At 38.5% G+C, this 21,441-nt stretch overlaps 1 protein-coding gene across 4 annotated transcripts; it reads right to left on the bottom strand.

The window, feature by feature from the left end:
• Nucleotides 1-6,051: 6,051 nt before the first annotated feature.
• On the bottom strand, nucleotides 6,052-21,118 carry unkl (unk like zinc finger; the record flags this gene model as incomplete). Of its 4 annotated transcripts, none has more annotated exons than XM_083896015.1 (17): nucleotides 6,052-6,207; nucleotides 6,391-6,648; nucleotides 7,777-7,964; nucleotides 8,325-8,561; nucleotides 9,677-9,766; nucleotides 9,865-10,042; nucleotides 10,661-10,702; nucleotides 12,040-12,102; nucleotides 12,946-13,074; nucleotides 13,354-13,511; nucleotides 14,692-14,776; nucleotides 14,945-15,062; nucleotides 15,167-15,302; nucleotides 15,406-15,539; nucleotides 16,555-16,731; nucleotides 20,186-20,395; nucleotides 21,054-21,118. In XM_083896015.1, 17 exons carry the CDS (start codon nucleotides 21,116-21,118, stop codon nucleotides 6,052-6,054), a joined length of 2,424 nt encoding a protein of 807 aa, XP_083752141.1. The 4 variants fall into 4 exon arrangements, with proteins under 4 accessions (XP_083752141.1, XP_083752140.1, XP_083752142.1 ...); XM_083896014.1 differs by having other exon boundaries at nucleotides 10,658-10,702; nucleotides 12,946-13,077; XM_083896016.1 differs by lacking the exons at nucleotides 12,040-12,102; nucleotides 12,946-13,074 and having other exon boundaries at nucleotides 10,658-10,702; nucleotides 13,345-13,511.
• Between the last annotated feature and the right edge of the window lie 323 nt (nucleotides 21,119-21,441).

Below are 21,441 nucleotides of genomic sequence, written 5' to 3' on the forward strand. Positions count from 1 at the left end.
AGTTTCTTAAATGTGAATATTTCCTGGTTTCTTTTGCTCCATGAAACAAAGAAATCATGAAAATTATTTACAGGTTTGGGGAAAACAATCAATAATTTTCAACACTTTCTGGACCAAACAAGCATTAGTTAATGCAACTAAAGATTATTTCTAATCTAATCTGTGTATTATTTTCTCGATTAATCAAGTACTTGTTTAGTCCGTACATTTTTAATTTAATTTATTTGTCGAATGGTGCAAAGAAAATATTCACAATCGAGAGGCTGAAAAATCAGAGAAACTACTTGTTGATTGATTGATGAATTGTTGCAGACCTAATCATTTGGATGACAGGTTTCAGAGACAGAAAATGAAAACATCAGGTAAAAAATGGAAAAGCATCTCATTCTAAACAGCATATTATGCATAAATGTCCAGAGTGATTGAGAAAACGATCTGGTTCGAAGTAAAGAGTCGATAAAAAGAGACCGAACTTCGTGAAGTCTGTTTTATGGCCACTTCAGAAGCACAAGTGTCAATATTCACCTTTGACTTTCCTTCACTGTAAAATGAAACCCCCGCTGAATCCTCGCCATAAATGTGCTGTATATTTAACACAGATGAAGAAAATCTAATGCGCATTATACACAATGTGTTAGGATCGGAGTCATGCATGTTTGATCGCTTGTGTATCGACTCACTATAACTTTAGATAGAAAAAAACCAAGATGTCAATAATGAACCACACACTGTATCTATTTAAGGTACTACGTGATTACTTTAACAATAAAACATAAAGACATTAAAGAAATTATGAAATGTATACAAAAGAAATAACGACGAAAAAAAAACAAAAAACATGTCTTTGGTAAAATTGCAAGAATCGGGCTTTAGTCCGTAAATGTCGCGAGTGAAACCTGTTGGCATAGTTTGTGTTGTTTACTCACAAGAATATAAACATGAAATACTAAAGCAAAAAGAAATGCATTCAAAACAGAATTTTTTTAAATCAACCTAACCTCGGGGCTGTGAACCTTCTGATTCCGATCTCTAACAATTGTTTGAAAAGGGCGGGTTTCCCCTTTGGAATACGTATTTGGACATCTACCAGAACACCACTTTGGTTCAAATTTGACATATTTTCTTTCTTCTTTATTTTTACACAAGACATCTTTCAATTTTTGTAGGCAAAAACAAAACAAAGAGAACAGAAGAGTGTGAATTTAGCTGCTAATCCAGCGTACGGGAGTTTGGGGCGGCAGTCAGAAACCGGACAAAAAAAGCACATCAACCTTTGGGTGAAGTGAAAGACGCGGGGGGGGGGGGGGAGTATCTACAGTAGCAGAGGTCTGTGACATCATTTCTAAGTGATTTTACAAAAGTACGGAAACTTTGATGGGATTTACAAATGAGTTCTAGTCCAAGTTAAAATGTGGATTATGTCGTAGTTTTTTTTTGCACAAAATCTGGCCTGTAGATGCACAATAACGTTCAAAACACCGAAAAGTGTAACGAGAATTGACATTAATACCTTTTTCCCCCTCCCCAGTAGCAGCGAAGCTCGCAGACGTTTTTAAGCGTTTACTACACTAAAATAAAGAAGTCGATACAAATATTCTGGCAGTGTGACACAGTGCAAACTTTTTTTGTTTGTTTTGTTTTTCCATTTTTTTTCTCTGCAGCTGGTTAATATATCGCATAACATGCAATACCAGATGTGTTGAGCCTGCCTTTTGATGCTGAAATATCATGAAAATGTTCAAATACCATAACTTTTTGTTTGTTGTTTTTTCCTCTGAGTTGCTTAATTGTCATTTATGTGAATGTAAACAATGCATTATTCCCATATTTCTAATAGAAGTAGCAAAAAGGATGTACCTGGAGATACAAGATTTTCTAGTGACTTGAGAGCAGGAATAAAAAGATTTGTTTTGTTTCAACACAGTAGAAGGTCATTTCAATTAGAGGAACCTAAGCACAACCACAAAGAAAATAAAGAAAAATTTGACTACAGGATTCTTCATTCGCTGCATAATTATTACAATAAAACCAACTGAACTCACACAACTGTTTAAAAAGCATTTGTATACATACGCGCGTTGCTGTACAAAGTCACGTGTCCGTCACATGTTTGCATACTCCCAAACTTTAAATTTGAAAAAACCTAATTTCTCACTCAAGCTGCACTGAAAAAAGAGCACCAAGACCAAAGGAATGAGTGGGTGGAGAAATGGTTGGTTGGAAAAAAAAAAGAGGGTTTCGATCTCAAAAGGTTGAAGTCAGGACACCGGCGGAGACCACGCCCAGACCTGGTTTTAACATCCGTCCTCAGCGACACCACGGCGTCAAGTACGACTGTTTACGGCGAAATACCAACATCGGCTCTAACTGACCCCGCCCCATTTACGCTGATGTGTGCGTGTGCGCATTCGTCCTTGTGCGTGCGTTTCTGCATTAATGACTAATGGTGCTTTTTTCATAGAACCTCTTCAACGTGGGCGGAGTCATCATAGCAGGCTGCGTGAGACTGCCGTGACTTCATTTTACACGCGACACACAAACTAGTGACTAGTAACACGTTATGCAGTAGTTTTCAGTGTAACTGAATCATTGGACTCAGTTAATTAAAATAATTAGTTCAGTACTTCCTGCATGACCGTCTGACACAGTAACTGCAATGACGCAAGGACTGCGACGCGGCTCACCAGACTCATCTGTTTAATATTGAGATTTTAGACAATTCCTTTGGTAAATGTTGGAGATTTAAGCAAGTTTTCATGGTCTTTTTTTACTGATAGACAGTGTGGCATTCTTAGGTTCGATTATTGCGTCAGATGTCGCGCTCATGGCTCTTCCAGTAACGACACTCTGACCAATCAGTGGCCGGCAGTCTGTCGACATCGAGGTCTGGTTCAGCTTGCTTGGAACCTCACGAGAGCTGGTACCAAAAAAAACGTAACGGGCACTATCACGTATGGAAAAGTGCCAATTTGTGTCGTGCTGGAACTGGGTAGCGGTAAAGCCATGCCATTAGAGAATCAAAGCTCTACTTGAGGTCATGTGATATTATGTGTAAATATGGTTGCTGTGCCTTCAGATCAGATGATGTCATTTGAGGAAAAGTGGATTTTAACCCCTCACGAGGACGGATTACGTTCACACGTGCTTAAGAACGTGGCCACATGTCTCCACAAACCACCTGCCAATGAAGTTTGGGACTTTTCTTTGGGAATTTTTCAGTTGACACGACTCAGATCTGACAGTGATCCTAGATCCCAATACTTGGCCAACATATTAAAATGATTGCCCTTTTTTTGGACTATACTCAGCGTTGACATCATTGTTTTTGGAACCATCCCCCCGCTCTAATACCAAAGCCTCTTTCCCACTAATATTAGCAGGTGAACGAGGTATCGGTGTGTGCCCTGCGAGAGGGTAGATAGACGACACCAGTAGTTCAAATCTCATCTGTGATGGATTGTACGACGTAGCCAATGTGAATGTAGCTGCTGTGATGCCATCAGTTGGGAGAGTTCAGACTGGGGATCCACAATATTACCGACACGATATCGACAGATATTTGCTTAAAAATGTCCTATCCAGTATTGGGAAACATACCAAGATCCACTGAAGTGACTAATAGTGACTAAAACAGTCGGATGAATAGGCTGCTACTTCCTGTACCCTCACTGACCATTATATTTTTTTTAATGTTTCTTTATTTTACACAATTATGGAAACGTTTATCTGCATCTGCTGTGACATGAGTATGTAAAATATTTAGTTTGTTTCAATACAGAAGAGACTACACGACCTTTGTCCGCAGTTGGGAACAGAAAATGTAAATTGGTATTGGTAATCAGCCCAAACGCTCCTGATTTATTGACAAAAAGTCCCAATACCATGCTTCTGCACTGAGGACGGATGTCAACACCAAGTCTGGAGAGGATTAATGTTTGTTTTCAATTATCTTTCTGCAGAAATACTTGAATGGGATTTGCCAATTACACCACTATGTTTCTACTGTATAAATGTGTGTACACACACACACCGCCATAACACACGTGTATCACTGCTTCTGCAAAGTTCAACAAGACACAAAATTTGTCGAAACCTGTGCACAAGCTTCGACGACTTGTGTCTCGCTCGGGAGAATACAACACAAATCCATTTTAAGAACTAATGCAAGGCACTTTAAGAGTTAGAGGCCGATATGTTCTAGACAAAGTCAAGAGGCTAGATTCCTACAAAAAAGGAGAAAAAGAAAATCACCATTTCAGGCTTTTAGCAAATACAATACATGCTTCTTCTAACGGCTAGGCTAATATAAATCTCTACAAAAACAAAACTAAGTGATTGAATAACAGCCTTAACATGTAGCATGTGCCTTTACTGATATTACAGCTGCTGGTTACGCCTAAAATGCATCTTAAATTTGCACTTTATTTGATTGAAATTTTTCTTTTTTTATATAAATCTAACTATGAAAGTAGAAACTATTTTTAAGTACTTTTTATCCTATGAAATCTTTACATAATATGTAGAACCATGCCATGATTTAACAATTGGAAACATTGAAATATTCAAATTATGTTTCACAGTACACACAGACATTGCTTCAGACATTAGCTTATATAGGAAAAAAGTATAAAACTAACAAAAAGAAAAAGAAAAAAGATACAAACAAATATCTACAAAGCAGCTTAAAGCAATAAGAAAAAAAAAACTCTATATACCCTCTAATTAAGTCCCAGGTCAACAAAGTGCTTTAATAAGAAATCAGACTTCTTCAGAAAGTTGGTCAAAAATAATGATGCTTGACTGGGAGCATTTGGAAAAATTTGGAGGGTTTTGAAGAAAATGGCGGCTTCACTTAATGAGGAACATACACAAACAAATCTGCAGTTTAAGGGGCCGTTTACATGCAGCGAAGTTGGCTTTTGTGTGCGTAAATACTTTAGACGTAGGTCAAACTCTCGCTTTCTCGTGTTACTTCATTCCGTGAGGCTGCAGCAACTTCAAATATCTCGGCAGCTCCCACATTTTGGTTGCTTGGCAACAGCAGAAGCCGCGGGGGAATTTGCATTTCACACATTTTTCCGAAGCTGCTGCGTATGCACAGGGCAACTCTTACAAAAATGTAATGTTTCACAATCTCACAAGTGCCAGTTCTGGAAGCTCCAATCTTTTATAAAATTATGTAAATACACGTTACAATCCTCTTTAAATAAATAATAGTAAATCCACTTTTGAGTTTTGCCCATTTTATGCTGAACATTGCCAGATTATATGTTGCACATGAACTCACCATTTATTTTCCGATAAAACTGTGCTTTTATGTTTAATTTGATTATTCTGAATTATAATTCATTCAACAAACCTTCTCCACTCTCAGATTGATCTTAAAATGCGACAGACATGAGGCGTGTTTTTGTTAAATACACTTTTTTAAAACTGATATATTAATTTTCATGTTAAGATTAGCAAAGTTTCAAGTCAACGTGAGATAAGTTTTCCAGTCTTCACACACAAAAACCCCTTCGAGTGGGAACACATTCACTTAAAAGCTTTAATTAATTGCATTTCCACAATTGAACCCACCCCTGTTCGTGTCTTTTTTTGTTTTAAGCTTATACTAAGTGCAATTTGTTCAGATTGTAATTTTGTATTTGATAAAAAGAACAATTTATCAAATGGACAATGCATATTTGCATTTTTGTCAGTACAATGTCTTTACGTCACAGTGTAAATCAATCGTTCTTTTCTTGAGTCATAATTGAGGATTTGACAAAAAAAAAAAAAAAGGCACCGCAAGGTAACTTTCATATTCTAATCTGGGTCCATATTCAGATCTGGTCGTCAGATAAAATGAGCAAAAGCAGCGATGATTGAATTGTACACGACGTGGTTCGCAATGCTCTCGTCAGTCAAACATCATTTCGTTCTAAATTAATTAAATCACTGTATGAAAACAGACATTGCTATTTAGAAAGTGTAATGTAATACCTATTAGTAGTTTTACCAAAGGGCTAATTCTTTTAAATAGTACCTCGATTCACTGAAAACTCTACATCACCACTTCAGTATTTTCGTTCTACAGTAGGGACATTCTGTTTTACTAGGTGCACACGTCTCACAGAGTACATAATGTTGGCAAGGCTGCAGAACAATGCAACGATCATGCTTTTGGCAAACTATACATTTCTTTGACTGAAGCTGATATATTACCTGTTGGGGGGGAAGAAAAGAGCGAAAATCAGCCGGAGCTTGAAGGAAAAATGCACTTCATGCAGACTTTTCAAAATAGAAGCATGCGTGATGATGAGTCTGTTTTAAGAAAAAAAAAAAAAAAAAAAAAAACTATGGCGAGGCTACGAATGAAAATGCGGTGTATGATCTCGTCTTTCTTACCCCGTCTATAAGGTCTAGGTCATTACGCAGCTGACTCTGGATGGAGTGAAGCTTGGACAAGGGGAGCTGTTCCAGCTCGCCATAGCTGCGCAGGATCGGTGTTCCCGGGGAGCGACAGAGCACGTCAAAGTCTCCTTGGAGCTCTTTCAACTTGCGCTCCGTCTCCTCCCATTTCTGTTCCGCCAGCTGCCGCTCCGCCTCGGCCGCTTTCGCTTGTTCCTTCGCCTCGCGGGCTTCTTTCTGGCAGGCTTCACACGCCTGCAAGAAAAGATGTCTTAGGATCAATTTAAACTTGTCTTAGCGGTCACTAATGTTGCTTTTCCATTGTACAGTTCAAGTTTTTTGCTTTTCTCATTAGGGACAGTATCTGTTCTGGTGAGGTTCCAAGTGAGCTGAGCCGATACAAAGTGTGACGTTAACACAATCAGTGTGGGCCACTGATTGGTCAGAGAGTGTTGTGAAAATGTACATTTTATAATGTTTCTGACTGTGTTTATTGTCATTTCTGTGACACCTGATATTAGTTTGAATTGATAAACTTAACATTTCTCAGAGAGCGTACTCACACTTATGTTTGATAGATGAACTTAAATACAAGTATATGAAGTAAACACTTATCATACGAGACCCAATCAAAGAATTTAGCTGAACTTATCAACAGAAGATGTGATTTTGTTGAAATAGTCACTGAGAATATAGATTTACAGACACCTATGTAATGTCTGCTTGCGTTTAAGTATTGAATTCCAGTCCAATGTACAAGAGAGCTCAACACTGGCAGAATCCAGGATTAATAGAAAGTCAGCATGCTCCCTCATGTGGCTGTGAGGTGCACTGCAGATATAAGTCTTCAAACTAACTCAGTGTCTGGGTTTATAGGTGCAAATAGGGCTGCAATGATTAATAATTAATAATCGATTCATCAGTTTGATTGATCAGTTTGACATCAGAGATTTACTCTATTTAGTTTGGGCATGTCATTTTCGAGCAGGGACTCCAAAAAGAGGGTCAGGGAAGAAGCGGTTAAAACATTAAAACCGAATAATTTTGGTTTATAGACAAAACAAGGCATTTGAGAACATCAATTCAAAGTTTAGTAAACATCAATAAATATATTTTTTAACATTTTAATTTTGGATCAAACAAGTACTCTTTATATTGTAAAAAAAAATATATTTTTATATTAGGATAATGATAGGTTATTTGACTATTTGCGTACCTCTCTTTATTATAATTAAAAAAAATAATAATTAAGGTTAAAACTGAGCTGTCTCAACCTGCAATTGATCCAGTGTATTTTTTGACACAGTGAGTACAGTATTTATAAAAAATCGAGTTGTGTCTTTAACATAAGCACTTCAGTGAGGGATGGTACAAAACACTGACCTGTTTGACTTGGTGCCAGGCCTCCTCCCATTGCTTGATCTTCCTCTTGGCCTCGTCCAGTTCTCTAAAAAGGCGTGTCAAATCAGCACCGCTGCTTGTGGAGGTCAGGCTGCTGAAAACAGGAGATGGACTCGGCGAAAAGCTGCCACTAACAAAGTCCCAAATGCTGCTGGCTCCTCCATTTAAGCCTGAAATCCCACAGGAAAGAAGGTTAATCTTTGTTAAGAGAGGTTTTGACTGCTTGAGGTAGTGATATTTGCACTGGTATCAGAATCTGACACACAAAAAAAAGTGTTACCAAGCTAACCCTAATCCTTAACTGTGGTCATTTTTAGCAGTGATTTAATCTGGGTTTCTTTGCAGATACATTTGGCCATACTACGAATAAACAGGAAACTCAACTTAACTTAAACTTCTTACAACAAGAATCAAAGGAAGTGCAAAATACTTTGTGTAGTAACTGTATAGTGAGTCTAAGGTGCAGTGGAGGAGTATGAGATTGAAATCCAAAGTCACATGCTTTCCCCCCTCTGATGCTATCAGCTCACCTAAAGAGTTCTGGGAAGAGGAGGTGGGCGTTCCCAGGAGGCCGTGCTCTTGTTTGGCCAACATATTTGAAGGTTGATTATGCTGCGATACCGCTGCAGACAGGAGGGACTGTGACAGCGACTGTGAGAGGGAGCTCAGCGGGGAGGTGGAGAGCGATGACGAGGAATTGAAAGAGGATGACCGTGCCAGAGAGCCGGGAATGTTAACGGGGGCTGAGCCGACGAGAACTCTGTGACCTGTGAGCACAGGGAAAACACCGCTGATACAAAGTCAAAGTCTCTTAATGCGTCTCCTGTGGGAGTTTGTCTTGGACAGGAGGACAACGCTGTAGTGCATTCAAAAATGACTTTACAAGCACATTATGGTGAAGAAGTTTAAGGTTAAATGCAGGGCTGGGTTAAAGTTTAAAATGAACCTTTATGACCTGAAATCAATTCATGAAATTGTAAGATTCATCATCAGCTGATGGCCGCCATATTTCAAAAAACAGTTTTAAAATAACAAATGACAAACAAATGGCTGTTTCTTCTGCTTTTATTCAGCTGTGATAACTGAGCACTCCTGATGTTGACCAATAACGATTATCATTCATAAAAAACACTCATAAAAAAAACATGATAAACACGTGCACCAACGTTCGTTGACAAAATGACAATAAAAATAATCGCCTAATAGAAGCATTTTTTTAATGTTGTGTTAGTCCCACTTTCATTTTGTGGGTTTTGGGGCATGCTTAGGCCCTCGAAAATGCAATTAACTTGAGGCAAAAATACTAATCATAAGGAGAAGAACTAGTACAAACTGTCTTTTTCTATCTATGTTTATGTCGCGTTCAGACATTCATTAATTTACGAAGCATGCAAATGGACTTGCTGTTGAGTTGAGGCCAACGTCCCAATTTACCTTTTTCTTCATCTTGGGCTATTACAAGTTCCCACCAAGTTTTGTGGAATTCAATGCAACTTAATCTTGGCTCGGTCCATCTACGTTTCGCCTTAGGGGGTGCTATAGAGCCCTGGTGCTAAAACTAAGCCAATATCGCATTTTTGCAAGACCTGACCTCCTTGCAAAGTTTCAAGAGTTTATATGCACACTCAAACCCCCTCAAAATGACCAGAAAGCCGCCGATATAATAATAATCTGAAGGATAATAGGTTCCTCGCACAAATTCTTGGCAGGAGTCGCTATTGCTATTCAGCCCATAGCATTTGTGCTCGGGCCTTAATAACTTTAACTTTCAATGCAGTCCTCCTCCCTTTTCTGATTTTAGATTTTCAGTTGAATATGAAAAGAATGAATGATTCAAAGCTTGTGATTCATAATCAAATGAGAACGGTAACAAACTCCTTACTTGTCAACCCAACACTGTGGTCTTGCTCCTCTAACTCCTTGTCCAGAGACGCCACGTTGATGTCACTGAAGTTGAGGTCCAGAGCAGAACCTGAGGGAAGAGCAAAACACGTCTTGACTGACATTTGACAAAACCCAGAGGGAGCAGCAGGTTTGATTCATTTACCGGAGTCTTAATGTGACACTTACCTATGACAGACTCCACCGTGTTGCTCCCAGGATAGAAAGGAGTGGCTTTTGCATTCATTGTTGATAAGGTGGTGGGTGACGAGTTGTCGGAGCCAATACTCGAGGCCAAGCTGGACGTTATACTGGAGGTAAAGCTGGACGCCAAAGGGTTCACCGCAGAGAATACAGTATTTTGTGTCTGAAAGAGGAGCAGAGAACGTATTTGTTGTTAATAATCATTTTACGATTTGAGTTTGCTAGAAAACAGGGGTTCTAAAACGTTTTATACAAAGTACCACCCGGGGAAAATATTGAGCTTTTTGATAATCGGTTTATTGGTGTGAGTGCGTTTTCAATAATTAAAACACATTTTTCAGCTTCTTAAATGTGAACATTCTCTGGTTTCTTTGTTCCATGCAACAAAGAAATCAATAAAACCTGAGTATTTTGTTTTGTGGAGAAAACGAGACATTTGAGTTAATCAATCAACATTTTACTGACCAAACAAGTACTCGATTAATCTAGAAAACTATCTAGATTAATGGATTATGAGAATAATTGCCTGAAACCCCTAATAAATATAGATAATTTAGTCTCTCATCATCCTCCTCTTCCTCACATATACTTCATACACTGGTATAGTGAAATTTGATTAAGATGGGGCGTGAGACAAGGCTCAAGACTCTAATTATTATGTTTTAATTTATTATAATTTTGTTGTCATTTGTTTCATTTTCTACACAATCTGGTCACAAACCCCAGTAGAATAGTTTGAGAACCATGGTTATATTACCACTACTTGGAAAATAATAACCTGTTTTTCTTGGTCCATCATTTTGTGATCCAGCTTATTCTTAATCTAAAAAAAAAAATATATAAAAAAAAAAACAACAGATGGAAACAGTTTAATTTAATTTCTCTCTCTAAGATGTGATGTGGTGACAGCTGCTGATTTACTCGATATTGTGTCGCTGAATGTGTTTAACCGCCGAATTACAAACAATCATCAAACGGAGGTGGTGTGAAGGGATCGTGCGACGCTCGACTCCGCCTCTTGTAGGTCTATGAATGACTAGAAAACACGTTGAGTGTTTGATTACGGTTTCGCTTTGAATGAGTGGGCAGCCTCCTGCTGTAATCACAACAACATTGAGAAGCAGCAACAGGAAAGAGGAATTAAAGTGCCGAGCGACAAACACAGGTAGGTCTGATTGTAAGGCTGTTTGTTTTTAAACCAATCAAATGACCCTCGTATCAAATTCTTGTGTTTTTAAAAAGGTATGTGTAGGACTGGGTAATAATTCACTGACAATAACGATGATACAATTTCTTTCTTCAATAGTAAATTTATAAATTGTTTGTTGTTTTCTGCCCATAAGGAGTTTTAAAACCACAACTGGTTCCTTTAATTCTCATTCAGGAGCAAACATCAACCTTTAAACATCTGACAATTGTAGGTCTGTAAGGATTTAGACAAATAATTGGTTTGAGTGTTTTTTTTTTTTTTTTAACAATTATCTGATTAAATGTGTATATTGTATGGGTTATTTGCACCATACATAGAGAACATTAAAAACAGAATAATTTTGGTTTGTGGACAAAAGAAAACATTTAATGTCATCATAACTATGGATGGGAAACAATAATTTTTTCGAGGATTAAAAAATTTAAAAACAACAATACTTGGTGTCTCAAAAGTGATATATTGCGATTTCACTGAATCAATTTTTCCACCGACCCCTACTTGGAACCCCATTGATTAGGTTGTCCTGTTTTTCTGAGTAGGGAATTCCAACTTCTGACTGCAACTGGAACGCGCCATTATTCCCCAAAGGAGATGAAGAAGAAGACGGGGCTTAAATGTGTTAAGAATTTTACAGTTATGTACGATTCAATTTTTGCTCAGGAACCAGTATCAAATCCAGACATCAATGCCATGTCAAACATCAATACCAGTACCCAGCCCTAAACGTCAGCAGTGGAAACATTATTTCAACCATTTCCTCCGTATCCCTACACTTTCAGAAATTCTAGCATTATTTTCCAGATATGCCCGAGTTTCTTGACAACACATTCAACACACGACATGACCTGCAAATTAAGACCCAGCAACAGTGCAACACATCGGGAAAAATGACTCAGATTCAGGGTCCCTGTGTGTATTTTTCCTGAAGCTGAAGAGAGCAGTCTGTGTACCTGATCCTCACGTTCAAAGCCAGGAGCTTTGGGATAGTTAGACATCATAGATGCAGGGTTCGTACACTTTTTTAGCAATAGTTTTCCATGACTTTTCAATGACTTCTCCATAACCTTTCATTGATTTTCCAAGACCGAAAATCGGTGCCATCCCACAGTCTTACATGAACGTCCATTTGTTTTGACTGCAAATCTTTGTTAAGACTTTCGTCAAAAGAAAAAACACATGCAGTTTGTTGCGACACATCTTTCATTATCAGCATTTTGCACGTCCGTGGTCTGCGTCTTTCAGTAGCCAAAGTTTAAAGCTCTCCTTAAAAAGCCACTCTGTTGTAACTTTGAGTAAGGCTTTAAGTAATGGTCAAAAGAGAGGGAGTGGTTGTATTATGTAAAGGCTTTTTTGTTATTTTGGTTCACGCCTGCAGTATACACTTGCATCCACTGTGTGGCATCGTTTGCATGTGAATTGTTGTCCCCTTTAGCGTCTCCTTTTTTTTTTTACCTCTGAGTAAGAACGCCCCGGAAGTGTGTTGCCTTGTGTTTTTAGCTTCTCCGTTAGCTTTTGTGTGTTAGCCGGCGAATGATCGTCTCCGTACGCCTTATTTGCATAGACGCAGTTAAATCATATCACACTCGCTGAAACTACACTTTCCTGGCACTTTCCCGCCAGTGATCTGCCTGTTTCAGCTTGACACTTCCGTGTCAATTTAAATTTTAATTGCACATTACATCATTTTATTTATGTTTTACGCATCCAAAATATTATCCATGCAATATTTCCATGACTTTTCCAAAACTTTACAGGAAATGTTGTTTTTCATTAACTTTTCAAGGACCTAGAAAATGAATTTTCAATTTCCAAAACTTTTCCAGGTTTTTCAACCATGTAGATGAAACACTGGATACTGTGGTGGACTCTGAACATAAACTACTGTTAGTTAAGGATTTGGGCCTGCTGATGGATCCCACTTGGGATAAACTGTTGCTTCCTGAGCTTGGCTTTACAGTTGAACTATAAGAAAATGAAACATGAGAAAGAAAAATGGCACATGGTTTCAATAAAAAATCATTATCTAAAAAAAGTTTTTATGGGTTGTCATGAGAATATATCTTTGAGCGGGAGCTACTGAACATGGCTTTCAATGAGGAACTGCTTGTTCATGTAAAACCATGGTAATGCAATGAAAAACAGTAAAAGGAAATGGTAATAATGTTAAAAAAAAAAAAAAAAAAAAAAACCATACTGACCTAAACAATATGGGAAAGTGCTATTTAGCTGCTTTATAAAAAAGAGAGATTACTTACACTTTCTACTTGTCCGTTGCTAATGGTTGCGCTGATGGTGGAGTTTCCTCCACTGTTCCACTCACCGACTGGACACTCTGAATACTGCTGAGAGCCCAGCTGGGACTGTGAGCTCGACTGCATCGCCGTCAACAATGAACCCATGGTCTCTTCTGTGGATGGAATTCCTGGAAGGATGGAAATGAAAACTGAGACACAAAACCAGGAACCACCAACGTCCGATACAACTGAACATTTTGCTCACTTTACACCTCAGACAATAACTAAAATCAAACTATTTCGAAAGTCAAAATGTCAGGGGGCAGGGCTTGTGGGATTTTAATGTGTATTTAATACCAACAACGTGCATAAGGCAGCCTTGGTCGAATCCTTTTTTATTTTTTTTATCATTGCTTTGATGGTTAATGTTGGACATTATTATTACAGCCATGTTTTTGAGCATAAAATGAAGTAGAACAATGTAGTGTATTATTGTATTAATACAGTATATTTTCCACTGACAGATTTGGATGAAATTTTCAGGAAATGTCCGCAATGGGACCAGGAACAAGTGATTTTGGGCGTGATCCGTAGACGCTATCCCTGGTTACAACACTATCTGTCTGACCCAGGTGCGCCAGCAGGGTGTATTTTGTAGGCACTGAGCTGCCTTGGCGGAGGTCTGCGCTATTCTATTATTTACCCTTTTTTACTGTGTCATTTTCTACTTCTTTGTGGAATTTATTGGTTATCTACAGTGTCGCACTGGTGTGACGCATCAACAACTACATCATTTGCGTATCAAACCAACTAATCCAGCAGCAGAAACATCAGTCAGATTAGAGTGTACTGATCTAAACAGCATCGTGATGAGCTGAACTGGAACGCTTGGTAGAAAACAAGGCTGTACAATAATAAAGAAAATAACCTAAAAGTGTTCTATTAAGTTGAAAAAAAACATTGTTAGGGATCTAGCATTTTATAAAATTGTATAAAGTAGATATGTCTAATCAGAAACATAGAAAGGTACCAAGTACATTTGGAAACTCTAATCTAAGAAAGAAATGGTATTTTGCATGCCAAGAATGTGTCAACATATGTGATATGTTGTCAGGTGAGATACTATAAATGCAGATTACCTCTGATTAGGGCTTGATTAATCTAGTACTTATTTGGTCCATAGAACTTAGAAAATGATGGATAGTGATTTCTTTGTTATAAGAAGCAAAGAAACCAGTAATCGATTAATAATCAATTAATCAATGCGGCTCTACTTCTGATCCCGAGCTGAAACACTCCTCTGGACGCAGAATGCTATGTTTTAAAAAGAAAATTAAGTGGTATGGATGTAAATTGTGTTTTACTTACTTTCTACATGTGCGAATGCACAAAACGGTCCTCGTGGACAGTATCCAGTTTGCCTCATATCGTTGCATTTGGTAGATTTGTAGATCTTAAAGAAAACAATCAAATAGCAAACCATGAAGACACAAAATCAAGATGTTTACCCTTAAAAACGAATACCTACAGGTTTACATTTACTGTCATTTACAGAAAAAAGCTGAAAAACAAAAATGGCAACAAATGCTGAATGTGACTCAACTACCCTTTAATTTCTCACCTCTGGGTGAAACTGCTGTTCAGTGCGGGAGTGACAATACTGGCAACTGTCTCCACTGTCGCACTTGGACGGCTCACCCCATTCGTCCCCATGTTTCACATTCGGGCACGGAGTGGACCTGCAGCGGTGTTTCAACCACAACGGTCAACACACAGCTACCACACCAAATCAAAACCCATTTGTTTGGTTTTTTTTTTTAACTTAAACCGAGTGACATCTTACCTATATTTGAACTTTCTTGGATTTCGTCTTCGGTCTCTACTGTTGTGGTAGTGGGGGCAGGCATAACCCTGTCTGCATAGTCGTGGGGGCTTAGTACACTGGTCTGTTTTATAATTGGCTAAAACAAAGTTGGTATCTGTAAAAGGGAAAAAGAGATATTTTTTTCATTTCATTTAGTAGTAAAAAAAGAGGTTTACTCCTTTGCAATGAGTAGTGGATTAAAGACTGGGTTTTCTCACCTTGCCACCGAGGGTCTTCTGTCAGAGTTTTCTCAATCATAGCTTGGCTGGCTAAAACACCAGGCTGCAAATCTGGGATTCCTTCCCCAGAGCCGAGCTGACCATTCTGAAGAGCTTCTTGTGCTTGAATTTCTCTGTGCGCAGAAATATCATCGTTATATTTTTTATGCTTTGTTCAGCAAACAAAAAAAGGATTGACTGGTAGATCTCACAGAAACAAATTATTATAATAATTGCAACCTAATTTCTTGAATGTTTTTCAGCTAAATGTCAAAATTATTACTACTTTTTTTTTCAATAAAGCCTTTTCTACACTGAAATTTGCAGGTATTAGTACCGCAACTAATGATTCTTTTCATGATCGATTAACCTGTCAATAGCTTTCCAGTATTCTGTATCAAGAAATGATGAAAACTGTTGATCAGTGTTTGCCAAACCTGGAAATGATGATGTTCTCAAGCATCTTATTTTGTCCACAAACCAAAATGATTCAGTTTTGATGATTTCTTTGTTACACGGAGTAAAGAAACCAGAACATATTCACATTTGAGAAGCTAAAAAAAAAAACCTGTTTTAATTACTGAATAAAACACTCAAACCAATAATTAATCAATAATCAAAGTAGGTGACATCGTTGAATGATTTTGGATAAATATCTAATTATTTTGACAGCATTTTGATTCACGATATCAGAGAGAATGGTCATTTTTACATTATTCTCATTTTCATTGACAAAACGTATTTGAATAGACTACTATGTGATATTTGTGCAGATCTGAGGGAAACAAATGTGTTATTCTGTAGAAATAAGATGTGTATGGAACAAGACAATAATCAATCTAAAATGATATTTTGACAAATATTGCACCTCGTGAGATTGCTTTTTAAGTTTCGATTGATTTTTCAGCCCCACTTAAAGCCAGTAGCCATGGAAGAGACCACAATATTAAATCAATCTTTAGTTTAATATAAATGTAACTCCAACTTATTCACAAAATTAAGTGATGTTTATTATTATGTTTAACTCCTGAATTTTGAACTCCAAGATGTTGCATAAAGTCTAGTATCTGCTTCTTTTTTTTAGGAATGAATTCATCTCCCCCCAAAAAAACTCCAATCAAGAAGACGAGTGTTCCCTGCGTTTGTCACCTAATATCATAGACTGGAGGTCGGAGGTCATGTGGCCCATGAGCGAACGCACAGTGGAGGCCGTTCTTCACACAATGCCCTCGAGCATCCGTCTCATGGATACAAGTGCCCGTCTTGTAATAGCGTAGATGGTACTTGCGCTCCGTGTCACCAGTGGTCCGGTGTAAATAAGGACAGCTAAAAAGTAAGGAAGGAAATGTTTATTTTGACAAAGGCGTCATCATCAAAGACATCAGAACAACGGAATGATCTTTCAATTCAGGCTTATAAATGTAAAAAGGCAGGCAGTTCTTTTCTGTAATGACCCAGAAAGGATTATAAATAAACACTACGAGGAGGTCATTTCTAAGTTGCATACATTAATCACAAATGATATTCCACTGAGAATCAGCCATGCTTCAAGAAATGCAGTGGCATAAAAGCCTTCTGAATAAAGCAATATTTTCCTTTCTTGAGTAGCAACAGTTGCTATAGCAACACATAGGGTCATACAGAAATAGCTTCCATTGGCAAAGGAAGAATTGTAAGGATTGTTATGGTGTTTTTTATTATTATTATTATTATTATTATTTCTTATATTTCTATGTGAGGCCAAATTAAATGTTAGACTGTTTACTTTAATTAAATCCCTGCTTACATAATGAGGCAACTGCCTTTAATTACTACAAATTAAAATACTGAAAACACCAGACTCTCTGAAGCGACATGCAGATCAATAAATGTTTTCTTTTCTCTCCTGAGATTTTTCTCTCCAAAAATAAAACGTTGCATCAGACGTTATATCAAATCACATGTTGCTGTTCTAGCTGGAAATAATAAAAAAAAAGCAACAGGCATAAATATAATGATGGAGGGTGGAGCCAAACTGTCAACATTAGCCTAGCTTGAATACAAATGAGTTGAGTCCGTTCAGTCATACATTGACACAAAGACAATAATTGACTTTCAAAATATGTAGACATGTACAAGTCCTAATCAGACTACAATATGTAGCATGAAAGACAGGAATAATAAATGTAATAATATTACTCTATCAAATGTCCTAATCTGAATAGTTTACTCAGAATAAGTTCAGTAGTCTGATTATCGGTGTCCATGTAAAGATGGGCAGCAATGTTCCAATGTTAGGTTATACTCAAAAAAAAGCAATAATTTGTTGAAGATATGTGGAGTATTCAGTGGGGATGCAACACAAATTTGGTGCCCGAAACACGGACGGAAATTGCCAAAGAAGCCATCAAAGAACGTTGTGATGATGTGACTTATGCTAAAACAGCGGCCAGCAGCACGTGCCTGTCTTTTCCCGCTTCGAGTCTGTCCACTTTTCTTTTGTAATCTTTTGCTCCTAATAAGCGTATGGCACTCTAAAACGTAAGATAAACCCACCAGGTTTTGAAACTCTTCATTATTTAATTCTAATATTATTATGATAAAAGTATGACCAATTAAACTATTCGGACTGAATAAAATAAATGGCAGTGTTGCCAACGTGGCGACTTTGTCGCTAAATCTGCATACTTTTTATGGTGTTTGGAGACTCTCACGTGCAGTTACTGAGCTCAACAAGCAGCATGTGTTGCCGGGATCACCTCCCAAAGCATGGAAACCTCCGCAGTCCCAGCCTACAGTCAGAGCAGCGGGGACAACCTGAGCATTCTGTGTCCAGGCTGCTAATGAATCACGCATTCGTATAGCCACTGCCGTTCTGCCCTGGAGGGTGGGACTTTGAGCGAGGTGGAGGTGTTCATGTTCAATTATTTTTTTGCTTGGAGACATGCAAGAAAGGAAAGTATAGCTTTAACTAAAGAGACCAGCTCATCTGATGCATCCGTTATTCCCTTAATTGCACCACTAAAGAGTCTTCTACACAAAGATTGAGACTACAGAGTGGAAACAATAAAAAGTGCGCTCTGCTCTTAAGAGTATGTCATGAGCATACTCGCCATGAGCATGTATTCCCATTAATCAGATTATAGTATATATTTTCACAATTTTAAGACTGTGTTCTTTTACAAGTAAACAGCATGTTCTAAATAACTTAACCTGAATAAAGATAAACTCAGAATAAGCAATAGGTGTTCAGAGACTTGTATTCATCTTAATCAGACTCTAACATCCTTTTAAAGTGTTCATAAGAATAATGAGACTGTAATCTGGATTTCTGATTAACTTAAACTGAATAAAATTATACTCATAATAAGCAATTAGCTTGAAGATATGTTGCATGTTCAAAGACATGTATTGATCTTAATCAGATTATAACATCCTTTTAAAGTTTTCATAATAATAAGACTGTGTTCTGTTACAAGTAAACTGGACAATATGACAACTATGTAAACATGTTCTGATTAACTTAAACTGAATTAAGTTATACTCAGAAAAGCAATAAGTTTGAAGATACATGGTGTGTTCAGAGACATGTATTCTTCTTAATCGGACTACAACATCCTTTTAAAGTTTTCATAATGAGTCTGTCTAAACTGGACTTCTGATTCACTTAATCTTAAAGCGGAACTGGACCGGAAGTTCCAATTAACGCTGTTTTTTAGTGTGTATCTGCGTCATTAGCTTGTTTCTGAAGCCCTGAAGGTTCTAAACAAACAATTCAGCCACTGATGAGAACACTGTGTTGTAATGTAATCTCGGGCTCAGCGAGATCTCTGAAAAAACCCGGTCCGGTTACATAAACATCGGTTCTCCGGAACAGCAGCAACTGCTCCGGGCACTAGTCCGGGCACATCCGGTTGCGTACATTGAACCGCAGAAGAAGAATAACGTCCGTTGTGGAGGTGTTTCACGAGCGACAGTGTCTTTTGACTCTGGGTCAAAGTCATAAAAGGGACTGCGGCGGAGAGTCGTGACAAAGCTATTTTTAAACATTGTTAAAACAATGTTTTGATAATGAGTAGCAGTGCATCCACCGTTCCAGAGGGGGGAGCTGTGCTTCTGAGAGCGGGTGTGTTGATATGTCACTTCCGGGTACTGGCCAATCACAAGACTCTGTCTTCTGGGTGCGAGAGTTGACTCTGAAATATCGCGGCTGGGAAACAGCGTCAGAAAAGAGGGTTTCCATCGGCTCGTTTACAGCAACTAGGAGGTTTTTGACCATAAAAACAAATTAATGTATGTAAGTAGACCTCCATAACTAACATATATGTGCAACAGGACCACTCTATGTGACCTTTAATAATGTTATAATCAGTCTGAGCAACAAGAAGACTAAGACATGGAGCATTCTGATTTTAGTCACACTGTGTAAACAATATAATCAGATTGTGACACCTGTTTTTTTTACTAGAATACAAATAAAATACTGAATTTATGTCAAAAACCAGTCGAATAATGTAAAAATAAAAATAAAAATTTTAAAAAGTCAGATTACTCTCGCCAAGTAAACATGTTCGACTACCTCAATCTGAATAATGTTATACTCCTGGAGATGTGGAGTATTCTGACCTCAATACAAATTGACCAGATTACAACATCAGATTTCAGGTGTGAAGAGGAATGTGATAGTAAAATCCCACGAGCATGTTGTGTGTAAACAACATAATCTCAACAGTCAGCGACATTCCCATGCAGACATTCCCATGCTGTGGGGAGGGTGGCAGTGAGCGACGGCGGCACTTACTCGTCTCCATCGGGGCAGATGCCTGTGGTCTCGTCGTATTTGGTGCAGTAGACGTCCGGGCTGTAGTTAAATGTCCCGTCTCGCCTCCTGATGGGTCGCCTCCTCCGCTGGTTGAGGAAATGCCAGTGAAAGCACGTAAAGGGTCTGTGCTGCGTACACTTGTGCTGAAGGAACAACGGGCACTGCTCTGTCCTGAACTCCTTCAAGTATCTGAAACATCGACATTAAAAAAGCACAAACACGGCGTCAACAACCGGGGTTTCAAAGCGAACATTAAACAAGCAAAGACAAAGGCAGGAGAAACGTAAACATGTTCCGTTGTCGTGCTCTGTTGCTAGTGGTTGAGGCTACTCTTTATTTTGGGTCAGTGGCGTTAGCTCGCGATTCCGAGAGCGAACTACGCACGTATTAGGACGTAGTGCTCATTGGAAGTCGACGCGCGTACGCGTATTTATGTGCGTAGTAAGGGGGAACTCAAAATAAGGCCGAGCTATTTACAAGCAGGCTGGTTAGCGAGTTCCTGGCTAATCATTTAGCAGACCGCCTAACGTCAAAGTGACGGTTCAAAAACAACCCCCGAACTGCGTTAAACACTTGTGTGGGGGGGAGGGGGGTTCCGTTAACGACTGTCGGCTGCGTGTTTCCCCGCATTAAAGCTGGTATCGTCAACGTTCAGTCACTGTTTGTTCTGTAACGTTAGGCAGTCACAAAGCCAGGAAAAGCACCATGTTTTTTTTTTTCTAACGCGCACGCAGGAGTTGACGAGCGAGGCAAACATGTAAAACGCGCGCCACCGCACGTGCAAGGAGCGTTTTCCTCCTCGACAGCGAGAGATTCGGCCGCGTCCGTGAGAAAGGCTTTTACTCACGTATAGTGGGTAGGTTTCTCGGTTTGAGGAGACGCATTGGCCGCCGTTTTCGAAACCGACGGCATTTTCAGTCAAAACAATGTATTGCGCATGCGTTCAGATCTGTTGCTTTGCGTGCGTGCACGTCCGCCAGCGCGATGTAGGGGCGGAACAAAGGAGCAGGGGGCGCTGCCGAGGCGAAAACTAAGGACTCCAACTTGATTCTGTCTCGCCGTCTAAAATCAACACAAACTCTATATTTTAAAAGAGTTTGTGTTTAAAATAGAATAGAACAGAATGTTATATTATTATTATTGTATATTATATTATAAATTATTGCCTTAAAGCTTGTACCAGCTACTTTTACTTTATTTTTAATTTACTATCCTATCTTTATATTCATTACTTT

This window comes from Microchirus variegatus, assembly GCF_963457635.1.
Source record: "Microchirus variegatus genome assembly, chromosome: 10".
Taxonomy (NCBI): domain Eukaryota; kingdom Metazoa; phylum Chordata; class Actinopteri; order Pleuronectiformes; family Soleidae; genus Microchirus; species Microchirus variegatus.